The 16,901-nt window shown below is 41.3% G+C and overlaps 1 protein-coding gene across 2 annotated transcripts in view; it reads right to left on the bottom strand.

The window, feature by feature from the left end:
• The window catches only part of SMS (spermine synthase), a 75,344-nt gene that overhangs the window by 22,352 nt on the left and 36,091 nt on the right, over positions 1-16,901 (bottom strand). For both annotated transcript variants that reach the window (XM_037901654.2, XM_037901647.2), the window contains exons 3-8: positions 9,736-9,829; positions 7,278-7,342; positions 5,106-5,281; positions 3,741-3,895; positions 2,866-2,955; positions 1,621-1,735 (exon numbers count right to left, since the gene is read on the bottom strand). In XM_037901654.2, the coding sequence (XP_037757582.1) occupies positions 1,621-1,735; positions 2,866-2,955; positions 3,741-3,895; positions 5,106-5,281; positions 7,278-7,342; positions 9,736-9,829 (695 nt within the window). The remainder of the gene's footprint in view (positions 1-1,620; positions 1,736-2,865; positions 2,956-3,740; positions 3,896-5,105; positions 5,282-7,277; positions 7,343-9,735; positions 9,830-16,901) is intronic.

The following is a 16,901-nucleotide window of genomic DNA, read 5'->3' as shown; positions in this document are numbered from 1 at the left end:
GAAATATTGAGATCTTACTGTCCTTCAACATATAGCACAATAAGACTTCAACTTCCTCTAGTCATTCCAGCCCCACTGTGTCTTCTGCAAGGAAAATTCTATTCTCCATAGGGAAGGTATCTTATGTTCCCTAAAGTGTTCCATATCCATATTTTAATAGAATGGTGATATAGCACATAATAATTCTGAAGTCCTCAACTTTTTTGAAAAAGGACCTCAACTTTCAGTGCAAATGGGAGGAGAGGGAAGAAATGCTCCAAACAGAAAAGAAATCTGGGCAAAAAGTGCTCCAAAAATGTACATGCTAGAGCAGCAACTCAAATATAGGGATATACTATTACATTTATTTTAAAAAACACATCTCCCTGCCTGAGAACATAAAATAATGTGTCCCCCAATTTCATAAGACCCAATTAAAGAAAACGTACATTCATGTTCTGTAGGTCACAAATCTATGGCAAGCTGTAAAAAACAGATTTGTGTTTCCAAAGTCTTCCATAGTTTATAAACTAGCTGTACTGTTTAAATTCAACTCGGGAAGTGGAGGTGGGGGAAAATAAAAATCTGTGACATTTACTTCAAAATTTGCAAGGAAAGTACTCCTCACTTCCCCTTTTTCCCCAATTCAGGAACTGAATGCTAAAATTTAGAAGTCCTGATAGTCACAATTCTTCTCTCCACCTGCATGCATGTGCACTCCCTTACCCCCCTCCCCCGCCCTTGCTTTTCTTCCTAGTGCTCCTAATTATGAGAGCATCTCTGGTCTCAAAAGAGCATGTTACTTACAGAAACTGCTGCGAATACCACCCCACGAACTGCTGAATGAGACTCTGACATGGCTGAAATAAACTCTTAGTAAGTGTACAGTTGGGTTCATTGCTGTGCAGTGACTAGGTCCCCATCACCACCAATATCCAGAAGGTGGGGGTGGGAAAAGGAACGACGTACTTGTGGATATATGTCTATACTTCTGCAGGGGAAAAAGCCATGGCAGAGTCTTAGAGCCCACATCAACTGACTCAGGCTCACACTACAGGGGTAAAAATAGCAGTGCAGATGTTCCCACAGCAAGACGGGGTGGTCTCAGAGCCTGTGCTCCGGCGCAAGTGGGAACACTGACACTACTGTTTTTAGCCCCGCATCAAATGACCCAGGCTAAGATTCCCTGCCACAGGTTTTGTTTTGGGGTTGGTTTTTTTGCAGTGTAGGTGTACCCCATCACTGCACTCTGCTATTTAGCTTTTGGTACAACTGGCTGTGACCCAGGAGCCCCATGGGACTAGACAATCCAGGCAGATGCTCAGGAGTTGAAGTGTGCCTTTCACTAACCTGCAGAGAGTCAGCAGGGCTGAGTAGGCCTAGAAGAGCATGCTTGTGTTGCCCATGGAGTTGGGGAGCTGACCCATGGCAGGTACAGACAAGGTTTCCTCAAGGTGAAGCCGGGAGGGATGGGGCAGGATGCAGAAGGGGCAGCAAGGTTCCTCACAACCCAGGGTACCCCCAAGCAGCATCACATAAGGTAAAAAGATCCCCGTCATTTTAACCCCCAAAATAATATTTTGCTGCAAACTGTCAAGAAAGCAAAGTGTTAAAAACAGTTAATATAAACAAAGAATTAACCTTCTTCAGGAGATGTGGAGATTGGAACAGCTGTCAGATCATTAATTACATAATCAAACATCCTTCCTTCTTTGGCATACCTCTTCAGTACTGGAACACAGTCTTCTATTAGAACCTAAAAAATTACTATGTTTTAATAAGTGATCAAAATCTTCTTAAACTGACTGGACTAATATGATGTATAAGCATTAAAATAGGGAAAAAGGTCAGAATTAAGTCTGACTTTAACATAAGGTCCTAATCTTAGCTTTTTATATCTCCATATAGAAGGCAATGCTTGGGGGATGGAGCGGGGGAGTGATGCAGCAGCGAACCAGAATTTCCATTCCCAGCTCTGTCACCGACTGCTGGGTGACCACTTAGATCACTTGTGCCTCTGTTATTCCCCGTTTTTTAGATGGGGAAGTAGTTACTAGCCTCACAAGATAATGGCAAGTTTTGAGATCCTTGGATGAAAGGCACTTAACACATGCAATTTTTGCTAGTTTTTCTCCAAGAAAACTAGCTAGTATTCAAGGATATGTCCTTAGGAAGAATAACCTTGCAGTTAAGATACCGAATTATGATCCAGTAGCTGTGGGCTAGTTTACCTGCTCTGACAGACATGATATGTTACATACCCTTCTCAGTAACCCAGTTTCTTCTTTCTTCCAATGGGGGAGGGAGGGTAGAATACTTACTCGTATGAATAGAATTTGCCAACAGATTTCAAGCAAATAATAGCACAGATAAAACCAAATTAACCCGCCAATCATGTGAACTATATCTGAGATTCTGAATGATGTACTAGCAATTGAATTAAGCTTATGATTTGCATTACTTCTCAGCCAGTTTATACTGGGAGTTATTAGATACCATACTCTAATTTTATATTAATATTACCTATTTTCACTCAGCTACTAACAAGGTTTGGTGATGCCAATATGCCTTATTACGCTTCAAGTTTCTTTATTATTCCAAGTGTGGGTTGTAAATATTAAGAAAGCAGAGTGGGTTTGGAGATGCAGAGTTAAATATTTCAAAATTAATGAATCAGTGTTTTGAATCCAAACCCTAGTGCAAACTATACTATGATTTAGAAATGCAGATATGGATTAAGCCTAAAATAGTAGGAAAGAAAATGTTAAGAAGTCAGATGGCATACAAAAAACTTCCCAAAACAATAAACTGCCAGATCTAAATCTAGGTCTAAATCATATTTTCATTTGTAAAAGTTACTTGCAATGAAGGCAACAGATAGATTACCTGATAACATTCTCCTTTAAGATTGTCTAAGACATCTCCACATGTTTTACGCATGTATTTTCTACACCCGTCGATCACCATTTGGTCAATGTTTGATGTTAGTTAAGGAACATTAAATTCTGTTCACCTTTTATTAACCAAAGTTTTGGGGGTTTTATCCTTTTATCAAAGAGATACAGTCAATCTTATGGAGGAATAGTAATAGTAATACATATTTACTGCAACATCTAGGTTTAGGAATTAATTCCCAACCTCAATTAGAGGTTTAAGATATTATTTATATTAAAAAAAAAAATTCTTTCCAACCAGCATCGTTGGCACCATAATTTACCATACATTTTAAAAGTGTAATGTTTTAGTACAATGATGATGATAATTATTTTGGTTTATAGCTAATGAAATTTGCTATGTACAGTGACTAATAGCAAATCATATCTGGAAAATGGAACTTTGAAATCTTATTTATGAAGCCACCTTTGGATCATTTTCTTTAACTGATATCTGAGAAAGAGGATACGGTTGACATATGCCATCATCATTAAGAACCAAATCCTGAAGTCTTTAATCAGGTGACATTCCCATTGACATCAATGGCTTTAAGTTACCTAAATAAGGAAATCAGGATTCAACTCAAAGTGCAGAAAATGCTGTTCGAGAGCTACGATTTGGATTAGGAACTTGGCCAGGATCAGATCTCACAGTCAGTGCCTGCATGTTGTAGTGATTGGGTCTAAAACCATTCCTATTTTTTGGCTTAGACAGAACCAGTCTCCCAACACAAGTTCATACAAGAGACATTTAACTTGAGGTCCCAAGATACATAAGGAAGAGTATGCTGGATTATTAACATGAATGGTCATTTGTTGAAAGGATATCTCCACCATGGTGACCATCTTTGGTTTCAGTTTGACTATTTCATACAGTATACCCCCATCACCACCTCCTAGGATCAGCACTTCTTTCCCAGTGAAGTCTTCTTTCCCACTGCCCATTATGGCTTGCGTATATGCCAGGTCACTCTCTGCCAGATCTGGAAGGAACAAAGAGAAAGTTGGTCAGAAGCTTTGCATTTGTAAGTCTGTTAATTACTAACTACAGTAGACCAGATGCATCTTAAAAGCAATGCTGTGTATTGTCAGTGTGAAAACCAGCATGGATTTTATATTCTTCCAGAACAAAAACACCAACACTTACAAGTGTTAATGTTACAAAGTCCAGCTCTCCAAAGTGAGGACATGCCAGAACTAAGGGCTTTCCCTGCATGGAATTTTTATGGTTACTTCGGTCCCCATCCCATCATTTACTCTGCATGGGTAGATCTGCATGATGACCCCTACTAGGGTCAGTGAACTCTGTGCATGCCCCGGTACTGGGGGAGGGATGGACAGCCTCTCCGGGCATGGAGAGGAGCCCTACCTCTACTACACTAAAACAGCTAAAAACTAGACTAAGAAACTATGTACAGGAAAACTATAGAGAGAACCACTAAAGGCACTTTGCAAACGCAAAGAGGCAGTTCCAACAGCCATCATGGACAGTAAGAAGGAACTGAAGAGCGCAGGCTCAGCGGGCCCCTTATATCAGTTCTATGATCACACAGCTCCAGGGGGTGCCAGAGCTGAGCCAACGGATACCACTAGAGGAAACATTTCCGACAGCTGTGCTCAGGGCATGCACACACCTAAATCAGAATGGACATGTACAAGTACTCGAAGAAGTAGTATTGATGGGGAGATTGAGAATACTAAAAGGCTGAGATTTGGCTACCCCTAGCTGGCCTCAACCAAAGAAAATTAGTTAACAAGTAGAAAGCAAGTCGCCAAAGGCCCAAATATTTTACAGGGGAAAATAAGCCATCTAACAAGGTTATGAAACCTTAAGGCAGACTAGGGAAAATCATTTCATTTGTCCTTTAAAATAATGGGCAGTTGTTTAGAAGATAGATCACTGAGTTTGCTTTCCTGTCCATTAAAGTAACTCTCAGAGGTTGCATAGCCTGGGGAGTAGGAAAGGGTTAAATATAAGAGAGTTTTCTTCACTTATACATTTTCTCTGAAACTTTCTGTTTGATACTTTGAAAAAGGTGCCTTTAAAACACACACACACACACACACACCCCCAAAAAAATCCACACAACCTCTTACTTGCAGGGAAACTAACAAAGGAGTGTTCTGACAAGATAGAATCCAAATGACCTACAGCTTCAGAGCAACAGCACATTGTAAAGAGACTATACTTACTAACATCCCCACTGAGGATAAGAATATTCCCAAACTGTTTCGAATGTAGAATTTTAATATTCTGATAAGGTGACTCTTCATCATAAACAACCTCATCTATGTCATACTCTACCAAACGCCCATCAGCCGTGGGCCAGTATCTATCAATGGCTCCTCCTCTCACAGTTGCTGGCAATCTAAGGAAGGGGAAAACAAAAACTATTCACGATTCACTCTGAAAGTTAACGAACATTCCTCATTCTCCTTTAATTGAGCATAAATGCAATACATTAGAGATGCTCTCCCACCCCCATAGTACTTAACATTTTCTTATCATCATTAGGAATGCAGTACTACATAACTGAATGTAGTGGACACCAACTCAAATACATGTTTAATCTACGATTTTGCAAGAAAATACAATCCAAATAGCATTCATACAAAAAATAAAAATTTTCAAATGTGATTTTTACATTTTTCTTGTATTCAGTAAGATTGCACTGTATACGAAGTTATTCCAATTTGTGTGTAATGCTCAAGAAGGTTATTTGAAGTATTTTAGCCAGCAGTCAAATATACAAGGATTGCTAGTGTCTACAGGAGAATCTGCGTGTTGATACTTTAATTTAGCACTACTCTAGCAACCTGTGTGTGGATCAGTCTTTTATCCTGGGGAAGAGGATTTGTGGAACACTAGACACTTAATTTGAAACTAGAAACTGAAATTAATGACACAAATGCAGAACATGGGCAAAAAGACACCAAACAAGTTTAAGCACTGTCTGCCTTTATTCTTAACGTAGATGTGAAACACATTTGGATGTTTCCACCAGAATTTGCATTAATTTCTGAAAGTCTGGCTCAGATATGCAGCCTCAAAGTTGGATGACTCTAGTAAGTCATTTTACAATTTCTTAATCGAGTATAAGTTCAGTTTTAAAAAATTAGTTAGCTTTAAAAAGACAAATTCACATTCAGTGTTCATGGTTAAGGTGACACCAACAGATCAAAATGCTTTTGTTATTCTTCTGTGCAATACCGTCTAAACACTGATTTAATTGGTTTCATATTTAGGAAAATTAAGCTTTTTGAAAAAATAAATTGATCTTTGAATGTCCAGTGATTCTAAAGCACAAAAGTCAAAATTATACCTTCTGAGAGACACTAGATGGCAGCACACAGTGGGAGAAAATACAAAAATATACATCGACAAGCACAAATATGAGAAGGCAAAAAAAATCAGGACCTGCAATTTCTGGCTGTTCTGCTTTGAGAGTGAAAGACCTTTGCAGTCCTTATAAAATAAACACACATGGACAAGATAGCCTCACCATTTGAGCACATCAAAATATCAAACTGAAACTAAAATGCTATTTTCTCTGATTTTTTATTTATTCAACTCAATTGTTATGCAAATATTTCAAACTACTTTTTCTTTATTTTGGATTCCCTTTCTCTCTTCATGTACCATAATTATTACATAGTATACAAAGGGTTAGTATTACACAATGGCTTAGTCTATGTACAATTTAACAACAAGCCGAGTGGCGATATTTATCAATTCTGAAATAAAACCACCACATTTATAGGTATTGAAAAAGCAGACATGCTCAGACTTAAAAAAAAAAACCAACAAAAAAAACCCCAATAATAGACCGTGTCTCTCTCTCTCTCTAAAAATTATATATAGATATAGATATAGAAAGGCAGTAATTTATTATTGGTGATTTTAATAGCCTCTTAGAAACTTGAAACCGAGTTTCCTTACAAACTCCACCACAGCAGAGATAGTTGGCTATTGGTACGTTACAACAGGGTTGCTTACCAGTACTAGACAGCACTATAGAATGTGTCTGGGAAACAAAAATCTCCCACTAAAAAAAAAAAGTAATGTGGAATTTGCTATATACCAAGAACTCAGTTTTGCGCCTACCAATCTTGACAGTGTTTCTTTGAACAAATCTGAGGATTAGAAAGAAAAATTAGCAGTAAATCAAAAGGTATGTCCACAGACCTGTCTGCTACACTACAGGATCAAACCGTTTAACCAAATTCTGTGTCAATCCAGAGTGATTCCCTGGCTTCAGAAGAATTAGGCCCTACTTACACCTGTGTAACAAAGCAGGATTTGACTCACTTTCAATGTTAATGTAAATCAAGTTAAATGGTGATGATACATTAAAAATAACATACCGCTTTACCCTTTTGATACTGCTGTGAAACAACTGTTTCATTCTTTCTTCTATCTTATTTAGTAGCTGTAAGAAACATGAAAGATGTTGAATTTACGAAGTTCAGAAATACACTTCCCCACCCACGATACAGTAATTTGAAATAGCGTTAAATAATGTGTAAAAAGAGTCTCCCTATGGTGCCTATACAGCTGGGTTGGGGCCCCTGGTCATGCCCAGTTATCACCCTGAGGTCAGCCCAGCCCAGTCCAGGCCCCAGCATCTTAGGGCATGTCTACACTGCAATTAGACACCCGTGGCTTGCCCATGCCAGCTGACTTGGGCTCGCCAGGTTCAGGCTGTGGGGCTGTTTAGCGGTAGTGTAGACTTCCGGCTCAGGCTGGGTTTGGGGCTCTAGGACCCTGTGAGGTGGGAGGGTCCCAGGACTCAAGCTGCAACCTGAGCTAGAACACCTACACCACAATTTATCAGCCCCACAACCCGAGCCCCACAAGCCCAAGTCAGCTGGCCTGAGTCAGCCTTGCAGGGCTGAAAACTTGCAGTACAGATGTTCAGGCTTGGGCCTGAACGTCAGCACAGAAATTTTATAGCCCCACAAGTCCAAGTCAGCTAACCTAGCCAGCCACAGATGTTTAATTGCTGTGAAGACATACCCAAAGGATAAGAGCCCAGAGTCAGCAGAATTCCAGTTAGCAGTCCATGGGTTTGTTAACTTACGGCTTGAGTGTCTAAACTCATTTGTAACCCCAGGTTAGGAACTGTTGAACCCTGGGTCCCAACCAGCATCTACACTGCATTATGTGGGCCTGAGTCCAGTCACCCAACCTTCCTAGTACCCTCCCAACACAGGGCCGCTCTAACCCTTGGTTCATGATGCAGTGTGGGAAACCTTGACTAACCACCACACTTGACTGTCAAGAGGACAAAGAAAGTCAGCACATGGGACCATGGAATGCCTTTGGTGGACTCCCAAAGCACAAGTCCAGTTGGGCTGTGTCTACCCTGCAAAGCAACAGGTCTCGAACCTTGGATCCTGGCTTGACTCAGGCTCGTGGAGTCCTGAGAGCCTGGGTCCAAGCCCTGAGTTAACACAATTTGTGTTTAGATGGAAGGAAGGGGTTAGGCTGAGTTTGAAAGAGGTCAGTAGCACCACCTTACTTTGGGGGTGCCTGGGTAGCAGCTTTATGGACTCTTGGCCAGGTAGCCAAGCCAGTCTCTCCCTCCTGGGCTTCTCTGGGGTTCACCTGACTCCTTGCAGAGCCGGGCGGGGGGGAGTGGGAGGGCAATGACACAAGGGAGGTATAGGATCTCTGGCACTGGGAGGTTCCTCCTATTGCTTCAGCAGCCACCTCCTTCTCAGGACTTCCCCCTTGCTGATAGCAGCTTCCTCTTTACCATGCATGACTGGCATAGCTACCTTAGCACACACAGCCCACGCTGGCCCTGGCCCTTTCAATGCGGTGTTTACCCAGTGTGACAAGGTATGTATCTCAAGAGAAAAGTAATGACACACAGCCTTTCACTTGTAAGTTACCAATACAGATCTGGTCAACTTTATGACAATGTGAAGTTAGCAGTCTTAACCCAATTCCTAGTGAATAGTATCCACATGACAGCAGCTACAACCACAACTGGCACATTTATTGACAGTATCAGCCTGGAGGCCAAGGATCAAATGGGCATACAGAGGCTCTCATTCTAAGTAAAAAGGTAGCAGATTCTCCAACTTGGCATTAAGACACAGCAGCATATGGAAGTTTGCACTACCACTAAGCAGTGTCACCTCCGGATGGCGGGAATAAGGCGCTTCAGTTGAACAGCAGTTGCAGTACAGCTCTCCCAAACTTGGCATCTGACCTGGCTGCTAAGTTAAGGGCATGAAGTTTGACAAAAGTCAGTGGGTTACTCCACACTGCTGCCTTGTAGATATTCCTGAAACTGGCAGAAGACATTGTTTGTGCTCCGGTGGAGTGGGCCTTCATATTTGGAGGGAGAGGTACACCAGCCATCTGGTGATCTATCTAGGTAAAATGTCCTAAGTACCTCATATGGCCACAAAAAGACATCCTGAAAGATTTAGTTCTATCAGTATACTAGAGCAAGTATGTATACACACACACACACATACACACACAGTGTTAGTTCTTGAGTCTAAATCAAGTAGATAGTGTTGGCTAAATCTTCTGCCTGACTCTAAGAGATAGTGGGCTGGACACCACGGTTTTATTTTGTTGCCACAGGTGGTAAGAGGTGAGGGAAGGGGGGGGTGCCAGCCACTTTTACTCCTGCATGAGAGCACAAGCAGGTACAGGATGCATGGCCAGCCGCAACAGACACTGCTATTCAAAAGACTCAGATCTTGTGGACACATTCACCTATACTGGGATCCACGCTGACATATTCAAAGAAACTGCTAGGATTTCTTCTACGTGCTTTGAGACGGCTAATAGTATACTTACATGATCAATTTCATCTCTTCCTTTAATATCATCGCTGTGACTCTGCAGATCCACCAATACTAATCCATGAGGGTAAATTCTCAGATTGGAAAAACTAAAAAGCAAAATTATAGTGATTACGATTTCATTTATTAACAACATTGTAGTTTACCAAGAGGAAAAACTATTTCTTAATACAATGCAATGCTGGAGGGTAGGTATAGGATACAGAGGGACCTAGACAAATTAGAGGATTGGGCCAAAAGAAATCTGATGAGGTTCAACAAGGACAAGTGCAGAGTCCTGCACTTAGGATGGAAAAATCCCATGCACCGCTACAGACTAGGGACCGAATGGCTCGGCAGCAGTTCTGCAGAAAAGGACCTAGGGGTTACAGTGGACGAAAAGCTGGATATGTGTCAACAGTGTGCCCTTTTTGCCAAGAAGGCCAATGGCATTTTGGGACGTATAAGTAGGGCATTGCCAGCAGATCGAAGGACGTGATCGTTGCCCTCTATTCTACATTGGTGAGGCCTCATCTGGAGCACTGTGTCCAGTTTTGGGCCCCACACTACAAGAAGGATGTGGAAAAATTTGAAAGAGTCCAGCGGAGGGCAACAAAAATTATTAGGGGACTGGAACACATGACTTATGAGGAGAGGCTGAGGGATCTGGGATTGTTTAGTCTGCAGAAGAGAAGAATGAGGGGGGATTTGATAGCTGCTTTCAACTACCTGAAAGGGGATTCCAAAGAGGATAGATCTAGACTGTTCTCCGTGGTAGCAGATGACAGAACGAGGAGTAATGGTCTCAAGTTGCAGTGGGGGAGGTTTAGGTTGGATATTAGGAAAAACTTTTTCACTAGGAGGGTGGTGAAACACTGGAATGCGTTACCTAGGGAGGTGGTGGAATCTCCTTCCTTAGAAGTTTTTAAGGTCAGGCTTGACAAAGCCCTGGCTGGGATGATTTAGTTGGGGATTGGTCCTGCTTTGAGCAGGGGGTTGGACTAGATGACCTCCTGAGGTCCCTTCCAACCCTGATATTCTATGAATTCAGAAGTCTAGTAATTTTTCCAGCTCCACTGTCAAATAATGATTTTCTCTCTCTGTTTCTTTCAAAAAGTAATTGAACAACATACAGAGTTGGCAGGAGCATGACAGCCACCCCCTAAAGATCATACAACTAATCTTAAAACAAACAAACAAAACCACAGCAGTGCATAAAAACCAACACAGACATAACAAGAGGGAAAATACACTGCACATCAGTTTCTATTCTTTGAATATGAGAATTTGTTTAGAGAGTTATAATTAGATACTTAAAAACAAAACAAGTTTCAGAAAACAATTAGCTATTCCCTTGCCTTTCACTTCAAGAGAACTTAAGAGCCATCTCATGCAGACAGCTTTCATGTTAACAGATTAATGCCTATTCATAAGAAATAAAAAGTGTATTTTATGGGAGGGCGGGGGGGCAACAAACACAATTAAGTGACAAAACAAGTACTAAGTAAGAATGGGTAACTAGTTTCTGCTAGTTTAATTACTGGAAACTTTTAAAGTGATTAAAAGTTTCCAGCAATTTTGGCTTTAAAGTGTTTACCCTAAAAACTAAAAAGGAAGAGGCCATGGATGACATGCACTAAACCAACAAAACCATTTGCTCTATTCTAGAGGCCATCAATCAGCCATTTGCTTTGGATATCAGTGGGATTTGGTTTGGTTTGTTGGGTTTTTTTAAGCAAAGAAGAGAAGGCCTTTAAGATGGAACTCCAGTCCCTTTAAGAGATGTCTCAGTTCACCAAAGTCTCTATTACAGGACCTGACTTAGGAGAAGGATATGCAGCATATTCCCTTTGGAGTAATTTTATTTTTAAATCTACAGTAACATCTATAAAGTACTTTTTAAAATATGGAGATTTATAGTTTTCCATCTGAACCAGATGGTATCAGAAACAGTCCACTCAAGGCCTTTCCCACTAATACTTAAGACTATGAGACATCTGTAAACTAACACCATTAAAACCATGGTTCACCAAAGCCAATGGACCAGTCTTTTTCCTCCTACTATCTAGTAAATAACTTTTGCATAATAAGCAAGCTGCTAGTTCAGTTTGGTGGAGGAAAGTAGATGAACAGTGATGTGAGAGATCAGGCGTTGATAACCTGTGGCTCGTGAGCCACATGTGGCTCTTTTACAGTTAAAGTGCGGCTCGTGGACCCCCCACGCACCCCGCATTCTCTGCCTACCAGACGAGAAGGGGGAAGAAACTCGGAGTATCTGCCCTGCAGCAAGGTGGTAGGAGTAGGGGTTTCTGCCCTGCAGGGAGGGGGATGTAAAGGCTTTAGCCCCATGAAGGGGCGGTGGGCCAGAAGCCCAGCACCTCGGCAGATCTCGCAGCTCTCAAACTTCTCAAGATTATTGTATGTGGCTCGGAGGGTCAGTAAGTTTGGCCATTCCAGTGATAGATACATCTTTGTCTTGTAATTATAAGCCACAATGGAGGTGAAACATGGCAGTTGTTAAACCATCAGCTTAGTCACTAGGATGCTGTTCCATCACTTTAGAAACATTGGGACATTACCACTCTCTTAGGAGAAAGCACTCACGGGTACTTTGTTCTAATAATAACGGTTCGGTTTTTTCTTCCATCTCAACACTATGGCAAAATGTTAGTGACAATCCTCAATACAGCAATTCAGTGCATTGATGGACAGGAGCAATAGCAATGAACACACAGTGAGACTTGCTCCAGCTTTCCAGAAATATGTACAACAGTAAAAACCAACCACGTTACACCATTTATTTTTAAAGCAACCATTGCCACTACAGTCCCCATCTATTCTTCAGATTCACCATCTTACCGCCCCCCCCAGCCACTCTTATATGGCAGAGCCAGCCCATGAGACATTTTACTTTGACAGCCCTGAACACTCCACCAGCATCAATGCTTGGGTGTAAGAGCTGGTGTTTTTGCAAGATTCTGCACACTGTAGCATTGCCTATACACAAATGCTACAGAAGCAACATCAAAGCCAGGAAACTGGAGTGGTTTTTGTTTCGTGAGTGGGATGGCTAGGATCTGGTAAAAGTTAGCAGGAGATTGGCTCCAGCAAAGCAGGATTTGCTATAGTATAAGCAAGTTTTCCGCTACCAGAAAATAACTTTTATATATGACTGAGAGGTTATTAAGTTAAGAACCTAGAAATGAATGTCAAAAATTTTGACCTTCAAGATTTCAGGCCACATATCAGGGGAGAAACATAAAAGACTGAAAACATTTGTGATCTTTTCCTCTTTTTCCCAAAAAACAGCACTATAAAGAGCTGCCATTACTGTTCTCTAGCCTTTATGCATGTGTATCCCTAAAAGCATTTTTAGCCCTTTCTCTTGGTCTGTTTCTTAAGGCACTCTGGGCACATTACAAAAGAAACCCTGGCTGGCAACAATCCTGCTGGAAAGAAATAGTCCAGCATGGATGCAGAAGCCTGCATGACAACTTCTTTCAATAGCTGGACACCCTCCACTACAGAAAGGGATTTTAATAAAGCGTGCTTGCCCAAGCATGCTATAGACTAGCCCTATAGGTATGTACAATGCCTTCAGCCCAGGAGACTACATGGTTTTTGATCAAATACTTAAATGGAAGTACTCCTGTTGACTTTTTAAGTCAACTGATTCAAACCAACCCCTAACCACCATCCATAGTGCTAGAGCATGTAGCTAGGTGGCGCTCTTACTATTCTGTACTAAACCCATGCTTCAACATGGTGCCAGAGAATGCTGCACTATCAAATGTGCCATTTCAGAAATTTATCCCCATACTGTAACAACTGGAGGTAATTCACCTCCCATTGGCAATTATTAATTTGGATAGTCATCTCCTCTACACAAACTCCCTCCTGTAATTCCAATTTCCTGTCCTGAAGTGAGGCATTGCTATTACTGTTTAATAACTGCCATGTTTCACTTCCAATGTGGCTCATTCCAGGGCTGCTTCCTCAATACATACATACATACTTTGTAAATTTTTTCAAATAGAGACACAATATAAAGGCAAGGCTATTTTACAGCAGGTATTAGAATATAAAGCAGAGGCTTTTCTAGACCTATGTGGATTTTATCTATTTGTTATTTTAACTGTTACCACAGGATCCTTTAGGCTTCACATGAGTGGAAGATTGCTGTCATGCCTCCTTTCTTCCGCAAACTGGCATCTGAGTGGTTCAAAGGGTCCATAATTAAACTTGTAAACCTAGCCCATACTTCCTGCCTCTAAACAGAAGACAGTCTTAGCCTTTTTCTAAAGGCAAGTTGCACCGGTTTAACTAAAATTAGTTTTTAAATCTGCTTAGCTGGATGGAAACCCCTGCTGGTTACTGATTTACTTGTTTACCAAATTAAGCTAAAACCGATTTAAGTGTGTCCACAAACTAGGCAGGCTTGAAAACAGATGTAGTCAAACCACTGCAATCATATGTTTAGAAAAACACCCATTAACAACAGTAGAGCAGCCCAAGGGTGCGGCCAGGAGACTCATTAGCTTCCGCTGTAAATAAGACTCAGCAAAATCAAAAACAGTTACTATGCATTTCTGTTCAAAGTTCATCCTCTCTCCTAAGGTAAGTGTTTTCTTACTACCGGTGTCATCTACACTGCTAAGACCAGTTTCCCCGAGTTGCCAGTGAGCACAGGCTAGCTTCACCACCCAACATCCAATGAGAATGCTTCATACAGCTTACACAGGGAATCCGAAAATGCAATGACATTTTTGATAGAGCAGTGAGATATCACACTGTAAGTAACCATAGGGTGGCTGCCATCAAAAGCTGTTCAGTTTTCTTGAATTGCTAGCATTGCCTCTTTTTTTTTATTTTTAAATAAGAAATACTGACTATAGAGAAGGAAACAAATTTTTGCCACTATTAAGTTAGACCTAACTTTGAGTTGGCTAGGCAACGAGAAGGGGACAATTGACTCAATGGGCTAGAGTCCTCTCACTTAAAGGTTGGGGGTGGCGGGCGTTTTAATCAGCCACACTCACTAGTTTAAGTCACAAAATTATCAGGAAGCAAATGAGAACAGAATCTAACCCAGTATCTTACCACCACACCCCACCAACTCAGTCCTCTTGTTTGCAGCCAGATCTAAAGCTCACTGAAATCAAAGGGAGACATTTCAGCAACTTGAAATGGTATTGCATCAGACCTGTAGATACTTACTAAGACGGCTGCTACTCTGAAACCTACATTATTAGAGAAGTTTTCAAGGTGTCACTTCTAAGATCAGCAATTTTTAAGATTGAAAAGTAGATTAATACTGGAGTTTAAATGTTGTAAATTCTAAAACAAGACTAATTTTTATATTAATAACGAGACTAGTTGAAAACAGCCAATGTAGTCTGTAAGACAGAAATAGTCAAACATTTATTATTATGGTAGCACTTAGGGGTCTATCAGGTTGAGGCTCCTGAAGTGACACTCCCTGCCCACAGGAACATATATACAAAGATTGTGTTTTCCAGTAATGCCAGATGCTTTACTCTCCTTTCCTACACCTTACTTCTGTAATTAAAATTCATCTTCAGTGGTGTGGGGCAGCAGTGTAGAGGAATAGTGAAAAGAGATGAGAAGCAGCCCAAGTCAAGCAAGTCTTTCTCCCCTTTAAGGGGTAGTGGAGGTAGACTCTGAGCAGAAGCCTGGCTCAGCCATGGGGCCTTGGTGCTGCTGAAGCTGTGGGCCTGGATCCTGCCAGCCATCCTTCTCTCTACACAGGTTGAAGGAATCACATAAGAGCTTTTCCCCCTTCCCCCTTTGGGGGGGGGGGGGGGTGAGAGCATGCATACCTCATCGGAGCAGGGTTTACTTGTTTTATTTGTTCTAACATTTAACAGTCAGGTCTCGCCTACGTTGGTTGTCTTGTCCAACCGTCTGCTAGGGGTGGTTGGACATTAGAGGTCATCAGTTCATCAGGTTTCATTTCCTTTATACTTATGAACTAGGAAGTGACTTTTTTTATACCGTTTGAAGCTGTGGGATGGAGATTTGAGTTGACTCCTGTTAAATTTAAAAAAACTGAAAGAGGAGTCCACTTTGCTAAGGATTCAGCACCCTGACCCCTTCAATTAAGGGTTGAGAGAGAACTACGGGGGAGAGAGTAGGAGACAACACAACACACTCCCATTTTAGGCCTTCTTTGCATATCATACAGCAGCCTAAATATTTTCCTAGACAGGTCACTTTTAAAATGTTGTCTTCTGTCACTTAGGTATTCCTCATAATAGGGGAGGGGACAGAAGCCAATCCCGATTGAGACATTTCAATGGTATTATTTTAATAAATCAAACTTTGCACATCTATTAGTATTTCCCAATGGATTTCAGAGCATTTACCAAACATGAATGAAAGCCATCACTACACCATTCCTGCATAGTAGGTATTTTAATTATACAGACGGGAAAATGAAGGAATTTAAGATATACCCAATGTTACAAGAGACAGTGACAGGGCTAGCAAGTGACTACAGATCTGATTATGCCTTCTGACTATAGGATGATTCCGAGGGTAAACCACACAATTTATAGCCTGAGGCCAGGTCTACACTTCAGACCTATCGCGGTATAACTAAGTTGTTCAGAGGTGTGAAAAATCCACCCCCTGAGTGACAAAGTTACACCCACCTAACCCCCAGCGTAGACAGTGCTATGTCAATTGGAGAGCTTCTTCCCACAACATAGCTACCACCTCTTGCGGAGGTGGATTAACTACACGGAGAGGAGAAGCTCCCCTGTCAGTGAAGGAGCGTCTCCACTTAAGTGCTGCAGCTACGCTGCTATTGCGCTGTATGTAAAGACAAGTCCTGAAACAAAGGCTTGGAGAGTGTCCAGACTAGCCTTTTTTAAAGAGGTGTTAACATGAGATAAAAAAATCCTTCACCCTCTTGCTGTAGGCCAAAACAGAATCATAATCTACAGAACCACCAGTGTGGCTGACACAAATGCCAATAAAATCACAGTGCTCTACTGTGTTCCAAGGCTGAACAGAAGTTTAAAAAAAGGTGAAGGTCACAGCTACTCAGAGAAGTAGCTCATTTTTTTTTTTTTTTTTTTTTTTAAATGAGAAAGAGGGATTTTGCTTTTAAACACTTGTGCAGGCAGACCATGAGTGTGGATTTGAAGCAACTCCTCC

Source organism: Chelonia mydas, chromosome 1 (genome assembly GCF_015237465.2).
Source record: "Chelonia mydas isolate rCheMyd1 chromosome 1, rCheMyd1.pri.v2, whole genome shotgun sequence".
In the NCBI taxonomy this organism is placed as follows: domain Eukaryota; kingdom Metazoa; phylum Chordata; order Testudines; family Cheloniidae; genus Chelonia; species Chelonia mydas.
Note: the sequence above shows the minus strand (reverse complement) of the source record. Positions and strands in the feature narration are given on the sequence as shown.